The sequence below is a fragment of the Microchirus variegatus genome (genome assembly GCF_963457635.1).
Source record: "Microchirus variegatus genome assembly, chromosome: 19".
NCBI classification, from domain to species: domain Eukaryota; kingdom Metazoa; phylum Chordata; class Actinopteri; order Pleuronectiformes; family Soleidae; genus Microchirus; species Microchirus variegatus.
In genome coordinates this window covers 14,778,157-14,791,610 of record NC_139820.1, presented here as the reverse complement: position 1 = coordinate 14,791,610, position 13,454 = coordinate 14,778,157, and the positions used below count along the sequence as shown (strand labels likewise).

Here is a 13,454-nt window from a genome sequence, read left to right as displayed (position 1 = left end):
ATGTGGGCTGAAGAACACTGTTCGAGACAGTGTGATGACGTGTAGGTCAAAAAAGTGCAGTGCTAAATGTAGCTATGATCAGATAAGCAGCAAAGGGTATCTATAGTATCCTGGAATAGTCAGGGACGTGAATGCACAAGAGGAAAGCAGAGTTTCCCACCAGTATAAAGCTCTTCAGACCACTTTTTGTTGTTTTGATTCCCTGCACCCACAATTATAGATATAGAAAAATAAACTGCTGCTAAATGTATTATATTGATGAGCAGTGAATCGTGTGCTTCACATGATCTTCTTACAACCATGTGATGGATGTTCACTGTAGGCTGTGGATCCACATTCTTAGCTGCCACTTGACAGTTCTCACGTCTCATCTTCCCAGCACAGATTGCACTTTAAAATCATTGCAATGGTTTTGCAGTGTGCAACATTCTCATGAAATGTTCACATGTATGAAAACAGTCTATAAAGACTGTTTTAAAACTGTTTCTGATGGAGACAAATGTGGGTTCAGCTGCACGGGTAAACCCGTAGGGCTCACGTGACACAGATCTGTATATTGGTCACATCTTCAGGCTTTAAAAATGTGTTTTTTCCGTCTTCTTATGTGTTGTTAAATCAAAGTTATGACTCATTTTATATAGCATTTTCGTGATATAAAGTAGTATTAATAATTCTGCAGAAGTCACAAAATAGAGCGTTTTTAATTGGTTAATTGGTCTTGAAAATGCTGCTTTAAGGCGTGGCTTGACCATAAACTACATTCCCCATAATGCATGGTGATTGTGTTACCCGAAAAGTGATGACATCCCGCCACTAGATCGCAGTGTATCATTGTATATGCATTACTTGACGAGTGAAATTGAGATTGAGACTGTGATCAGAATGCGTTCACAAAAGCCACAACCAAAAACGACGTGGCAGTGGAAGCTAGCTCAATTGTGGCTGAAGAATCCCCCATGCTTCAAAGTCTTTTTCTGAGGATGTGTTTTTGAAGCAGTGCATGCTGTTAATTTGAAGAAACACCACTGCAGACCAGGTTACATCTATAATGCATCATATTTGTAACTTGAATAAGTAATAAATACAGAAAGTTATTTAGTAACATGCTGCGGAGTAGTTACCTTTATTCTACATTATATTTGGTTACATTTAGTTAAATTTATTCTCTCTTACAGTTACATATGGCCCTTTGAGGGTAACCATGAAAATAAGTTTGACACCCCTGGCCTACATTGTTCTGAAAAAAGGATAGAAGACACTATATATATATCACATTATCAACCTTTGTATATGTAAATACTATATGTTTATATAACACAATTGTGTTAGCTGGAGTTTCATGTTTGACGGCATGAACATGACTCAAAAGTCTGGTCATTTGGCAGGAAATTAAGCTAAAATAGTTGTACTTGTTTTTATTTTATGAGTAGCCCACAGTGATCTTTTTGAGATTTGATTTGACCTGAAGGCTACATACATTCTCCAACACACTTGGAAGGAAAGCCTAAGGTGAGGGATAGCTGTACTTTTAACAGTAAATGTTGCTGAATTTTACACACTGTACCTTTAAAGAAATAGTTTAGCTTTTCTGAAGTGTGGTCACAGTGGATCACTTGCTCACCGATCCACATAGTTTAGGCTGGATGTTTTTCCTGACACAATCCACGCTTTTATTGTACACTGGATGTGCCCCCAGTGGTTTGGGTCAATGGGGATTGGGTACCTTGCTCAGAGGTACACTAGCCCTTCCCCTGTTGGGACTCAAATCATCAACCATCTGCATACAAGCCATGTTCCCTTTCCACTCAGCCCTGGGCTGCCCATATGACATTATGTCACATCACATAGCTCACATATGTAAGTGCTTAACACAACATGAACTATCCCTTTAACATATGAATTGCAGTTACCTCTCACAGAGACTTCAGTTCAGTTTAGTCACAGTCAACATCAACATCTCCGCCCATCTCTTACTCCCAACTCCACTGCTATCCTGGTCCACTCCCTGGTCACATCCCGCCTTGATTATTGTAACTCCCTTCTCATTGGTCTTCCCCACAAGTCCATCTATAAACTCCAATTGGTTCAGTTGGTTGGTTAAATTCCGCATCGACTTCAAAATTCTGCTTCACACCTTCAAGGCCATCCATAGCCTCTCTCCCCCATACCTATCTGACCTCCTTCCTGGACACTTCCCGGACACTTCCCGGACACTAAGATCTGGCTCATCCATCTGTCTGTCTGACCACCATGGGGGCCAGAGCCTTCAGTCGCTCTGCCCCCCGCCTCTGGAACTCCCTCCCCCCCGGCATCAGGAACATTGTCTCATTCCCCATCTTCAAATCCCATCTCATTCCCCATCCCAAACAGGCCTACTCCCTCTAACTCTCTAACTCTCTACCCGTTGTTATTATTGTTATTATTATTTTGTTGTTGTAAGGTGACCTTGAGTGTCTCAGCTCGCTTGGAACCTCGCCAGAGCAAGTACTACAAATAGTACCTGATACCAGGTACTACGCTAGTGGAAACACTCGCTAAACCGTGCCGAGACGAGCCGGTGGAAATGCGAAAATTAGTGGTGAGGCGTTATTTGGTACATATACTGATACATAAGACCGGTACATGAAAACGTAATGTGGCAAAGAAAAACACAGTTGGACAGGGTTGCACCACACATGCAAAATGCTTAGCTGAAGAAGTAACTATGGTAGTAACTGCAGCAATGAGCATTACTTAGCAGTAAGCACATAGAGAACCAATAATGTACACAGTTAAAAAAAAACCTGCTTACTGTTCCTGGAATTAGTTTTCATTCTGTGTGGTCTCAGTTCTGGTCTTCAGTCAGGAACTCTCCACAAACACAGAACTGACTGCACTGACCTCCCCCACATCTCTCTCTCTCTCTTTCTCTCTCTAGAACCGCCTTCCACTTGTAAAACTTCTATAAAAACGTTTTATAAATAAAATTATTTTTCTTATTAGTTATTGGTACTATTTAATATTTTAGTTTTAGTGAATCTATTGGTCCTAAATTGGCCCTTTGCACAGGTCACAGTGGGAAAACCACAGGTGTAAAGAAGTCAAACTCATGATGATCATTGTCCCACATATTGTGACTTACACGAACAGAGCCATTGCTATGATCAGTGACACCTCTGCTGTACCTATAACAGATGTTTAAAGGGTACATTCACTGTGTTTTATCTTGTTTAATAGCTGCTCTCTTTGTTTCCTTGTCACATAGATGAGTTATTGCAGGCACTCCTCTTTAACCCACACTGTTTTAGAGTTCAGATTGGTAGCTCACAGAGGGTGGGTGGGTCTGATTTAGCTCAGTAGTTGTCAGTAAAGATAAGTGTTGCTATTGGTTACCAAGGAAGGCATTTGGATGCAGCCAAGCATGTCGCACAAAGCAGAGGAAAGACACTGTTGTATTCTGAAAGTGAAAGCTGTTAAAGGAGATTTATTTTGAAAGAAAAACAGACATGGATTTTTGTTTTTGTTTTTTACCAAGGAGACGCTAGTGAGGGGATCTGCAGTTCATTTGAGTGTACTGAATCACTAGAATCAGTTCATTAAAATGATTCGTTCAAAAGATTCGTTCACCGAATCGTTCAGTGCTTAGCAGGAGCCCAGTGCCCTGCTACGTGACTCACGTCCTCCCTGAGTGCAGTACGTTCGCGCCGCGGGTCATAGAGTGAGTGACACAGTTCTTCTTACTAGTCACTCCCTCCCCACTCGGCGTACGTTGGCTGGCGTCGTTTGCCGAAGATTCACGAGTGAGTGACGGCATCGGCGAATGACTTCACAAGTGATTCACAGAACGCGGCAGTTCCACTCCCGGCCGCCACGATCGCTGCTGAGCTCAACTGAACTTAGAAAGGAACGAATCAGTTCATGAAGTGATCCCAGTCAGTTCGTTTCGAACAAATCACTCATGACCGACACAACACTAGGAGACGCTGGGATAAAGAGCAGCAGCTAACGCTTCCGTCAAAGATATTATTAGTATGAAGATTTGTCAAGACTGTTGCTGTTGAAGAAAACAGAAAGTACCACTACAATATTGTGTGGTAATTATCCTGCTTTAGTAAGTTTATTCATGTCTACTGCTTCCAAGAATGATTATTAGTCACAACTAAAAATATATTGTTTTACATTTGTGTATTTTAAAGTGCAGGCAAAGTAAACACACATAACACAACACTGTGTCTGAAACTGTCAGTCAGACACAGTGAGCTGTCACAGCAGTCTCACATGACTCACTTATCCATTATCACATAAGTGCTGTGAGTGTTGTAGGACACAGGGGGGTGCTGTTTTACAAAGGTCCCCACCTTGACATTTTTTTCATGGTTTTGGGAGTGGACTTTTAAATTTAGCAGGTACTGGACAATCATTTGTGTGTGTTCTTATATTTGTTGCGTGTTCAGGACCTTTTCTGACATTAGCGCTGACCTAGTCAGGACCTGTAGTCCTCACCGAGACCAAAACCTGGTCCAAATGAAGCATAACCTCATTTCTGGAGAACTGGTTAAGTTTAAGACTACGGTTTGATTTGCAGTTAGATTAAGGTTAGAGTTAGACATTAACTGGTCATTGTCAACTTTAGGGAAAAGGCTTTGTTTAGTCTGTCTAAATGAATGGAAGCCAATGTGGAGTCCTGAGAAGAATAGCTGCACAAACCTGTGTGTGTTTGTATGTGTTTGTGTGCACCTGGATAATAGTGCTCCCTCACACCAGTTTACTAACTTACTCTCACTTTATACACTAGGGAAAGGCGGCGTACCCTCTGGACAGTCCACTGGTCCATCATTCACATTATTATTCACAACTAAGAGAAAATGTGTGCATAAAAACATATAACTGACTATTTTATACTTCTATTTTAACACCTTATTACATTATTTTGAATAGGTAAAACAGCCATTTCAGAGAGATGAATCATGTCTTCATTTTATGCATGTGTTATTTGATATATCTTAAAAAAAAAAAAAGCTGGAGACCAAAAATATCTTCTTTGAGCCATGTGTGGATCCTAACCCAGTCTCTGGGAATGACTACATAGACCATAGTTATTGTTATTATTGATTAATCTGTTGATTGTATTCTTGGTTAATCTGTTCAATATTTAATATCAGTAAAATGTGTATTTTTTGTTTTATGAAGGAGCAAAGAAACCAGAGAGAGAACAAACAGAATATTATGTTCAACCACATTACACATATCATTTTAATAATGTTGTAAAAAAACATGTCAGTGTTTGAAGTCCCCCTGCAGTGATGCAGGGATGCGTGCCTCCCTGTTTGAAAAGCTTTTTTATTCTTACATAAGCTCTGTCAGCTCCTCTGAAATGTAAAGGCCACACAGATCTGTGTTAACTTGTGTTGATGACCAACTTGTTTTATTGTCTCTCCCTTCCTCCTTAACCTTTTTAAAATGCACATTCTTTCTTCTCTGCTAGTTTTTGGGTGTGGATTGGACTCAGTGTGGTGTGACCTTCCTCCCTAACTTCTCTTCTTTACCGACAAACACACACACGCACGCACCCACGCACGCACGCACGCACACACACACACACACACACACACAGTCTCGGCTGTCCCAGTGACTCTAATGTCCAGATTCCTGAGCAGTGAGACTTTGAGTCACACCCAGACTTTGCCTAATAACACTACTGCAGCAAATCCACCTCACCTGCTTCATGCTTAAACTCTGCCTCAAACATCCTGCTGTGGGTCATCTTATCTGTTATCGACCAACAACAAACCCTCCTCACCAAGTCTGGCTCAGCCCAAATACTTCCCCCCCCCCCCCCCCCTGGCAGTCATTGAGGAGTGGGTGGGTCTTTGCGTGTCTGGCTGTCCAATATCACTGAGCCTGCTCTGTTGCCTTGTGACTGAGGAGGTGGAGCCTGAACAGCTCAGACTTGTTGTGCCTCTTTCAGGAAGGCGGGGCAGCTTGTCAAGTTTTTCACTGCAGGGTGTGTGTGTGTCTGCCTGCGTGTTTACATGTGTGCATGCATGCTTGTGTGTGTGTGTGTGTTTCCACAGAGGGAAATCAAGAAAGCATATTGGTAGTATTACAGCATATAGAGGATACACACTCACAACCAACCCTATGGTATGTATCTGTGCTGTGTGCTCGTACTGTGTGTGGAAGGGCTTCCTGTTTGATACCTGTTGTGTGTCAGAGACAGGCTGACGCATGACTGATGTGTTCTAGTATGTAAATCATGTTCAGCTGGAACTTTTTGTCAGTCAAGTTCAGCAGTGTTAGCAAAGGGACCCGGGGAGTGCTGTGTTACTGCTTGTGCTACATGTATGGACCATGACAGCATTTGTTACCCGAGTCACAACTAAGGCATGCATAACTTAATGGTCTGCTTTAATCTGAAACCATTCAGACTTGTGTAAAGTGAGTTATTGTAGCTAAAATAATCCAAATATGTGACAAAATACAAGATCTTTGCAGCAGCTGATGTCTATCTGTGTCTGATCAACTTGGTAATGTGCATATAAGTTTAAAACAGAGTTAGAGAATAAAATATAGAAGAACAGCCTATACCAACCTTCTGTAGAATGAGGCAGACTCTTATATTGGGGTGGATGAGCATTTTTTGAGGTTACCCAGCTGTTCATGAAATCTTCCCTACAGCGATATTATTATTCCTCCATGTAGCTCAACAAACTGCAGTTGCACAACAGCAAGTAAAGCTCTGTTGATAATTTTAACCCCCTGCTTCATAGTCACCTCGCAACTCTTTGTACCACAGACAGAAGCTTTGGTCATTTCTACTGGTCCACATTGTCATAGCCGAGTCAAGCCCAACTCTTGAAACTATTTAAAAGCACTGGATGCAGCTAACTTTGGAATCCATTTTCAGCCACATTCATGTGTATGTTTGTGGTTTTTTGGGGTGGGGCCCAGTATTAGTCATCAGTTTTCACAGCAGACACAAGCTGCTGCTTTACACACTCTCTAGTTGGATGAGTTCTGAATGTGCTTCATGGTCTCTAAGACTTGGCAGACAAATACGCTGTGAGTTGTGCTTATTCCTGGGCGATGATTCTGATGGCAACATGCTTTGATAAATCCGGAGTCAAACCTTAAACACATCATTAGTCTGTGTCATGCACCTTTCAGTGCCACATTACCTCACAGTCACAGGTGCTTCCGGTCATATGTATGGCTAATCTTGGCCTCACTCACTGGGTTTAAAAAAGAAATGTGCCGGCTTCTGCCAGAATGATCACGGGGTTGATATCAGTGTGCTGTCATGCCAGCCTGGGTGAGGGTTAGTCCTCAGTGGTCACTGTGGTCAAGCATCAGCATAGGAGTAACTTGATTGTGGTAATTGTGCAGTTATTTTTGTCTTGATGGTTGTGACATGAGATTTTCAAATGGCCCCGTAAGATTTTAGCCAGGCTTACAAATCTGTGTTGATTTTCACACTTATCTATTACAAACTTTTTTGTAAAGTGAACAGAAAGATAGATGTGTGTGAGATTCATGGTGACGGGGCAGCAAATAAACGACAACACTTAGGTTTTATGTGGTGGTGTGAGTGAGTGCAGTGTGGAGAAAAAAATCTACAGTGTAGGGTACAATGTATGGGGGAGGCAATATGTTGCAGAGAAATCTGAAGGAAATGATTATGGGTGACGGGGTTCTCCAGGTTCTCCTTCCCACAGCTCAAAACCATGTAGAGGCTCATTGAAAATGCCTGTAAGTGTGAATGTGAGAGTGAATGGTTGTTCCTCTCTGTGTTTGCCCTGTGATGGACTGGCGACCTGTTCAGGGTGTGACTCCGCCTTTTGTTCTGTGTCAGCTGGGATTGGCTCCATTGACCCGCGACCCTCATGTGGAGGATAAAGTGGTTGACAGTGGATGGATGGAAGTATGATACTTCATCATTTTCTTAGGCAAATTTTTTTTTACACATGAGGCGCAATATTTGTTAAAGCATGTTGAAATACCACTGCAGACTAAATATTAAATATTCTATACAACATATTTGTTTTGCACAGATTTGCTCACACAGTAGTCATTTAGATGGGTTTCTCAATAAATATGAGAATAATGATGTAAAGATTACCATTCCCTCTAATAATGTGAATCATATCACAATCATAATTTCAGTCAAAAATAAGTGCAAGTAGATATTTATTCAAAATTATTCAGCCCTATTCCATATCCAGTAAGGAAAGCTGCTGCTCTGTCCTGAGCTCCTGTCATCAGAGAAATACACACTCCTTTCATCATCTGATGATTTATTATGTTTAATATCTGATTCTCTCCTTAGACTTTACTCTTTTCAGTTTCTTTGCAGCATAGGAAGTTGTTGCTGGATCAGTCCACCGAATCACCCGCTGTCTGTCTGAACTGGCCTATGATTGGTCAAATCCTTTCCATGATGCTACATATATGGTTATAAGGATGTGAACAGGAGGTGTGTTCTCTCACAGTTGATCAGTAACACCAAATAAATTCTATCTAATGTCACCTATGTGATGAAAAACAGTCTCACTTTAATAGTGGGACAGAAACTAAACGTCATGTTCCTGCTTTTCTCGACAAACAAACTCAGCAGAAACCTGATCCAGAGCAGAGGCAGGAGGGAGGCCCATTCTTAAGCTCTGATTGGTCTGTTATTGGTGCTGAGAGTCACCTGCATTCATACTGTAAGGTGTGTTCCATGAAAGCAGCAGTCCTAATGTTTGTGGCATGTGCAGCTGGGAGTCACAGCTGACCTGAAACACATAAACTATTTGGGTGGGTCTGAGGTGAGCACAGATGCTGGTGACAGATTAGCTATTTTCCAACAACAATCCCAGCACAAGCTAATATATGACCTTTTATTTCAGAGTGTGCAACCACGAGTCACTGACTGAGACTCTGCTAAACTGGTTAGTGCACACAGTATTTAAGGGACACTACTTGTTTGCTTGTGTTTTGATATACTATTTTATTGATTGTTTTTTGTTGGTGCAAAATACCCATTAATAATCGGGGGGGTCCCATCTCCCATCTCCCATTTGTGCGCAATACTGTTTCACCACCCCAGGTGCCACACTGCAGTATTGGCTATTTTCCCTGTCAGATGTGGGCTTGTGAGGGCCTTTTCCACAGCGCCATTTGGAAAGCAATTCATTAAAACATTAAAAATACAAAATTACAAATAAAATAAATTACATTTTGTCTGGTAATAAAGGATAAGAAAGAATGCAAAGTGTATTATGTATGTAGATCATATATGTAAAACTAAAATTAGGAAAAAAGACATGTTTTTCAATGACACTGTAACATGTTTAAACTAGGGCTGGACGATTATGGCAAAAATATTAGTCACAATTATTTTTGACTGGTATTGAAATCATGATTAATAGACACGATATTCTTTGATTTCAAAACGAGTATTTATTGAACCACCAAAACTCAACTTTAAATATAACAAAAGAACAGCCAGAAATACATTAGTAACCATTAAAAAAATAATAATCATTATAGTAAATTAAAATAATGATAGCAGTGGTGCTGACTGAGGAGCTTTATCGCCTGGTCACAGACCACTTTATGACTGAACTTTAAGTGATTGAATAAGTTGCTCGTGTTGCCTTCAGGAGCAGACACGACAGCGCGAACTTTGCAAATAATTTTCTTTTGCTCAATGTCCTTCAAATTGGAGCCAAAATGTTGTCCTACCTTTCTTCTCAACCAAAGGCCGCCTTTCTGCCATGTTTTCAATCGCTCGCTCCTCATATTATTGATCCACACACGTCACACGCTTGCTGCAGCTGCACGTAACACTGGTGCATTCAAGGTGTTTTTCCAGCATAGGAATTTACATACACGTGGTGCATTAACCGGTTTTCTTCGATTATAATGTTCTTATGATCGTGAGAAGCCAAAATCGAAATCATGAATAAAATTCAATAAATTGTCCAGCCTTAGTGTAGACCCCCCTCAAATTTTGCCTTTGAGGCTTACAGGGGGTCTCGCGTGTTAATCAGGGGGGTCTAACCCCCCCAGACCCCCATGTATTTTGCACAGTGGTCCCAGGTTGTGACTGTGTGAGGTTCAGACAAAGGCAGATGCTTCTTTCACTTCAATTGTGGTTGCCACCAATGCAGGGACTTGAAAAAAGAGTTAGGGTGAATTCCAATTCCTTGCTTAACCCTCAATCTCAAAAATGCGCGCTCCCTCTAGTGCAAGTGCTGTCCCGATTCTCAGAAAAACTACGTTGAGGGGCAAGTTTAAGGGCTGTATCGCCCTCAATATCGAGATTTTCCGAGACCAACCTTGGGAGCAAGGGCTACCCAGAATGCTTTGTGTGTCTTGATACAACAAAGATGGCGCCAGACTGGACGCGCCAGACTGGACGCAGCTTTGGCGTTATTCTGCCCCCCACAGTCTGAAGACGTATCTGCATTTAAGGAGTGTCCCATTTCTAAGTGACAAAATAACCCTCAACACTTGGTTTTGAGGGCCAGTTAAGATTAAGGGTTGAGCTTGAGGGTTAAGATAGGAATTGGAATTGGCCCTTTGACTCCCTGAAGAATAGTCACCACTTGTTCCTCCAGGTCACCACGTCTCCTGCGACTCGAGAGACACGGAGGCTAGGGTTGGGTTAGGTGATATAGTGCATTGTCACGTGACCAAGGCTCTGTGGGGAAAATGATGTGCATTAATCATCGTAGCGTTCAGTCAGAATCTTTCATGAGAATAGGCTGGTGAGTGAATGGGAAGACTGTAGGTAAAGCAGCTTTGAGTGTTCATCGAGACTAGAAGGGCTTGATGTAAATACAGACCATTTACCATTCTTTCAATTCATTTATAGTACATAAAAACAAAACAGTGTAGGTTGAAGCATATAAGCATAATTCAAACCTGACTTTTTAGCTTCACAGTTGTGTCATTAAATTGTTGTTTATTTTTGTCACATGCAAATCCATCTTGTGAAACACTCATTATAATCTGACTCATTATTAATGACCTTATGGAAAGGTGGTGATACTGTGTTTACAGTGTTTTGTGGTTCCATAGAGACAACAGCAGTTATTGCAGTAACAGGAGCAAACTGACTTCCCCTGTTGCAGGAGGATGCCCTCACTGCCTGTGACCTCACTTTCTCCTCTGTGTGTGCCATTTCCTACTCCTTCTCTCCAAACACTGTCAGTTAAATGATAAAACTGTAACAGTTTTTGCTTTTGTTCTTTGTAGGACTACATTTCATACATTCTTCACATTTGTTAGGATATACTTAAACTAAGATGTTTTTATGTAATATGAACAGTTTTTATGGAAGAGGATTAGTGCCACATGAAAATGTTTCTGGAAACAAAATAAAACAGAAATATTCAGAATTCTGAAGCTATGTTTTCATGTGCTAAATGTCTTCATTGTGGAACAGTGGAATTTATGATTCCATTGTTTACATGGACGGATCGGATTGTGGTGTGTGAACGCACGTGTTAAATGTTCAGTCAGAATGGACTATTTTGACATGAACAGTGTTGTCTAATTCTCCAGAGGTAGAAGCAGAAGAAGAAGCTTCACTTCTGCGTCTGTAGTAAATGAATGCCTCTTCTATGTCTGTGACTTTGGTGATAGCACTGGTCATGATTGGACTTGTGTCCATGTTTCTTGAGATTAAAGTAAGTATTCTGAGATTATAGTCAGCATTCTGAGATTAGAGTCAGCATTCTGAGATTAAAATAAACATTTTGAGGTCAGAAGATTAAAGTCAGAATTCTGACTTTTTCTCTGAATTCTGGCTAATTATATCCGCGTCCCCAGATTTTAGCCGTTAACGCGATAACTGGAAAGGCGTTTGAGATTAAATTTTCTTATTTTTTTATGGGTCACATACCCCCTGTAGATGATCCCTATTGACTTTGAGCTGTCTACCATTATTATTAATTAATTAGTTAATTAATTAATTAATTAATTAATTATATAAAAAACATATTTTCGCCTGTATCTTCCAAAGTATTGCCAGTATTGGCTTCAAATTTTGCATGGGCATCACATACCACCTGAGAATTATCCCTATCTTTGTAGCTTTATTATTAATTAGCAAATTAATAAATTTATTATGCTAAAAACGCATTTTTCGGCTTTATCTTCCAGACTGATGGAGATATTCCCTTCAAATGTTGTACAATGATTCATGTAATAACTATCTACAAGTACAATCATTATTACTTTGGCTATGATTGGTAATAGCTACATAATAAGTTAACTGGTTAACTTATTAGTGAACACAGAAAAAATAGTTAAGGCATTTTTTCTTTATTATTGAGCTCATTTGGACACATTGAGGATATCATGGGTTTATTTAGCACTTATTCATAATTATTATTACATTATAATATAAATGTATTAATCATCATATAAAAAATAGTTAAGCCTCCATTTCTTTATTAATGCATTGAATGGAAAGTTTGAACATATTGTATGCTTATTCATGAAATTGAATAAACATAGTGTATGCTTTTTCATGACATTTGGACACTTTGAAGATATGGCAGGTGTGGTTAGCATTTTAATATTCATAATATTTAACAAGGTATAATAGGTCAACTAGTTTTATTAAAAACTAGAGAGACATTTATGAGTTCAGGTATTCTGTGTTCAATATCGAGTTTATGGACTCATACAAATGCAAGCGATAACTTATATTTATAAGAAGAACTCAAGTCATGTTTTACTCATTATGTTGGCTTTTATTCAGTTGCATCTTCAGTCATATTTTGCTGGTAAAATATAAGAGAAAACTGAAAAGATATATGTAGATAAATGTAACACCAGCAATTTGGCAGTAATGGCGATGAGCCTGCAGTAATTTCTTAATTCAAATGTTCTAAATTACATATAGCATGTCAAAGTGGTGAAATCCACCGTGAGTAGCATCTTTCTGTCTCGTACTCTTCGTCCTCTTCTTCACTCACTACAGTCTTTCAAAGACATGCATCCAGTTCATCCAGCTCACTCAGCATGACTGTAAACCATGCCGCACAGCTGCTACGACCGCTTATAGGTGCTAAGACATGCCATAATGATAATTGGTTGAGTTTGTTTTTTTGTCATGGGACTTTATGGTGTCTGTCAATGAACGCAACAATTACTAATCACCTTGAGACTTAACATTAATGTGAAGAGTAAATCATGTCTCTTAACAAATCCAAAGATACTGTGGTGTACAATGTAATGGGCTGGATGTGAAACCAGTAGCACTGACATGGTGTCAGTGGGGTGGAGGCCCTGTGCTTTTTTTTACACGCAGTACCTGGAAGAGCAGGGCTGGGCTCCACAGTTAAATACGAATTGAGTTACAAGATTGGCATCACAGTATATATTACTATATGTCAATTTCAGACTGCACACACTTTAGGAAATCACACAGAGACAACAGAGTGAGTACTTGCTCTAGATTTCACTTGTCATTCTGT

General features: G+C 40.2%; 1 protein-coding gene and 1 long non-coding RNA gene across 14 annotated transcripts in view; both read left to right on the top strand.

Moving 5' to 3' along the window:
• cast (calpastatin) overlaps nucleotides 1-13,454 on the top strand; it is a 61,464-nt gene that overhangs the window by 18,263 nt on the left and 29,747 nt on the right. For 2 of the 13 annotated variants that reach the window (XM_083906223.1, XM_083906229.1), the window contains exon 1: nucleotides 5,984-6,123. The exons of 10 other annotated variants lie outside the window; for them this stretch is intronic. In XM_083906223.1, the coding sequence (XP_083762349.1) occupies nucleotides 6,121-6,123 (3 nt within the window). In that variant the 5' untranslated portion in view covers nucleotides 5,984-6,120. Of the gene's footprint in view, nucleotides 1-5,909; nucleotides 6,124-13,454 lie in introns of those variants that run through there. One more of the 13 variants, XM_083906224.1, reaches the window with a different exon arrangement.
• Nucleotides 8,338-8,909, top strand: LOC310940759. The gene is made up of 3 exons (XR_014593077.1): nucleotides 8,338-8,452; nucleotides 8,594-8,786; nucleotides 8,868-8,909. It is a non-coding gene; the product is annotated as an uncharacterized lncRNA (long non-coding RNA).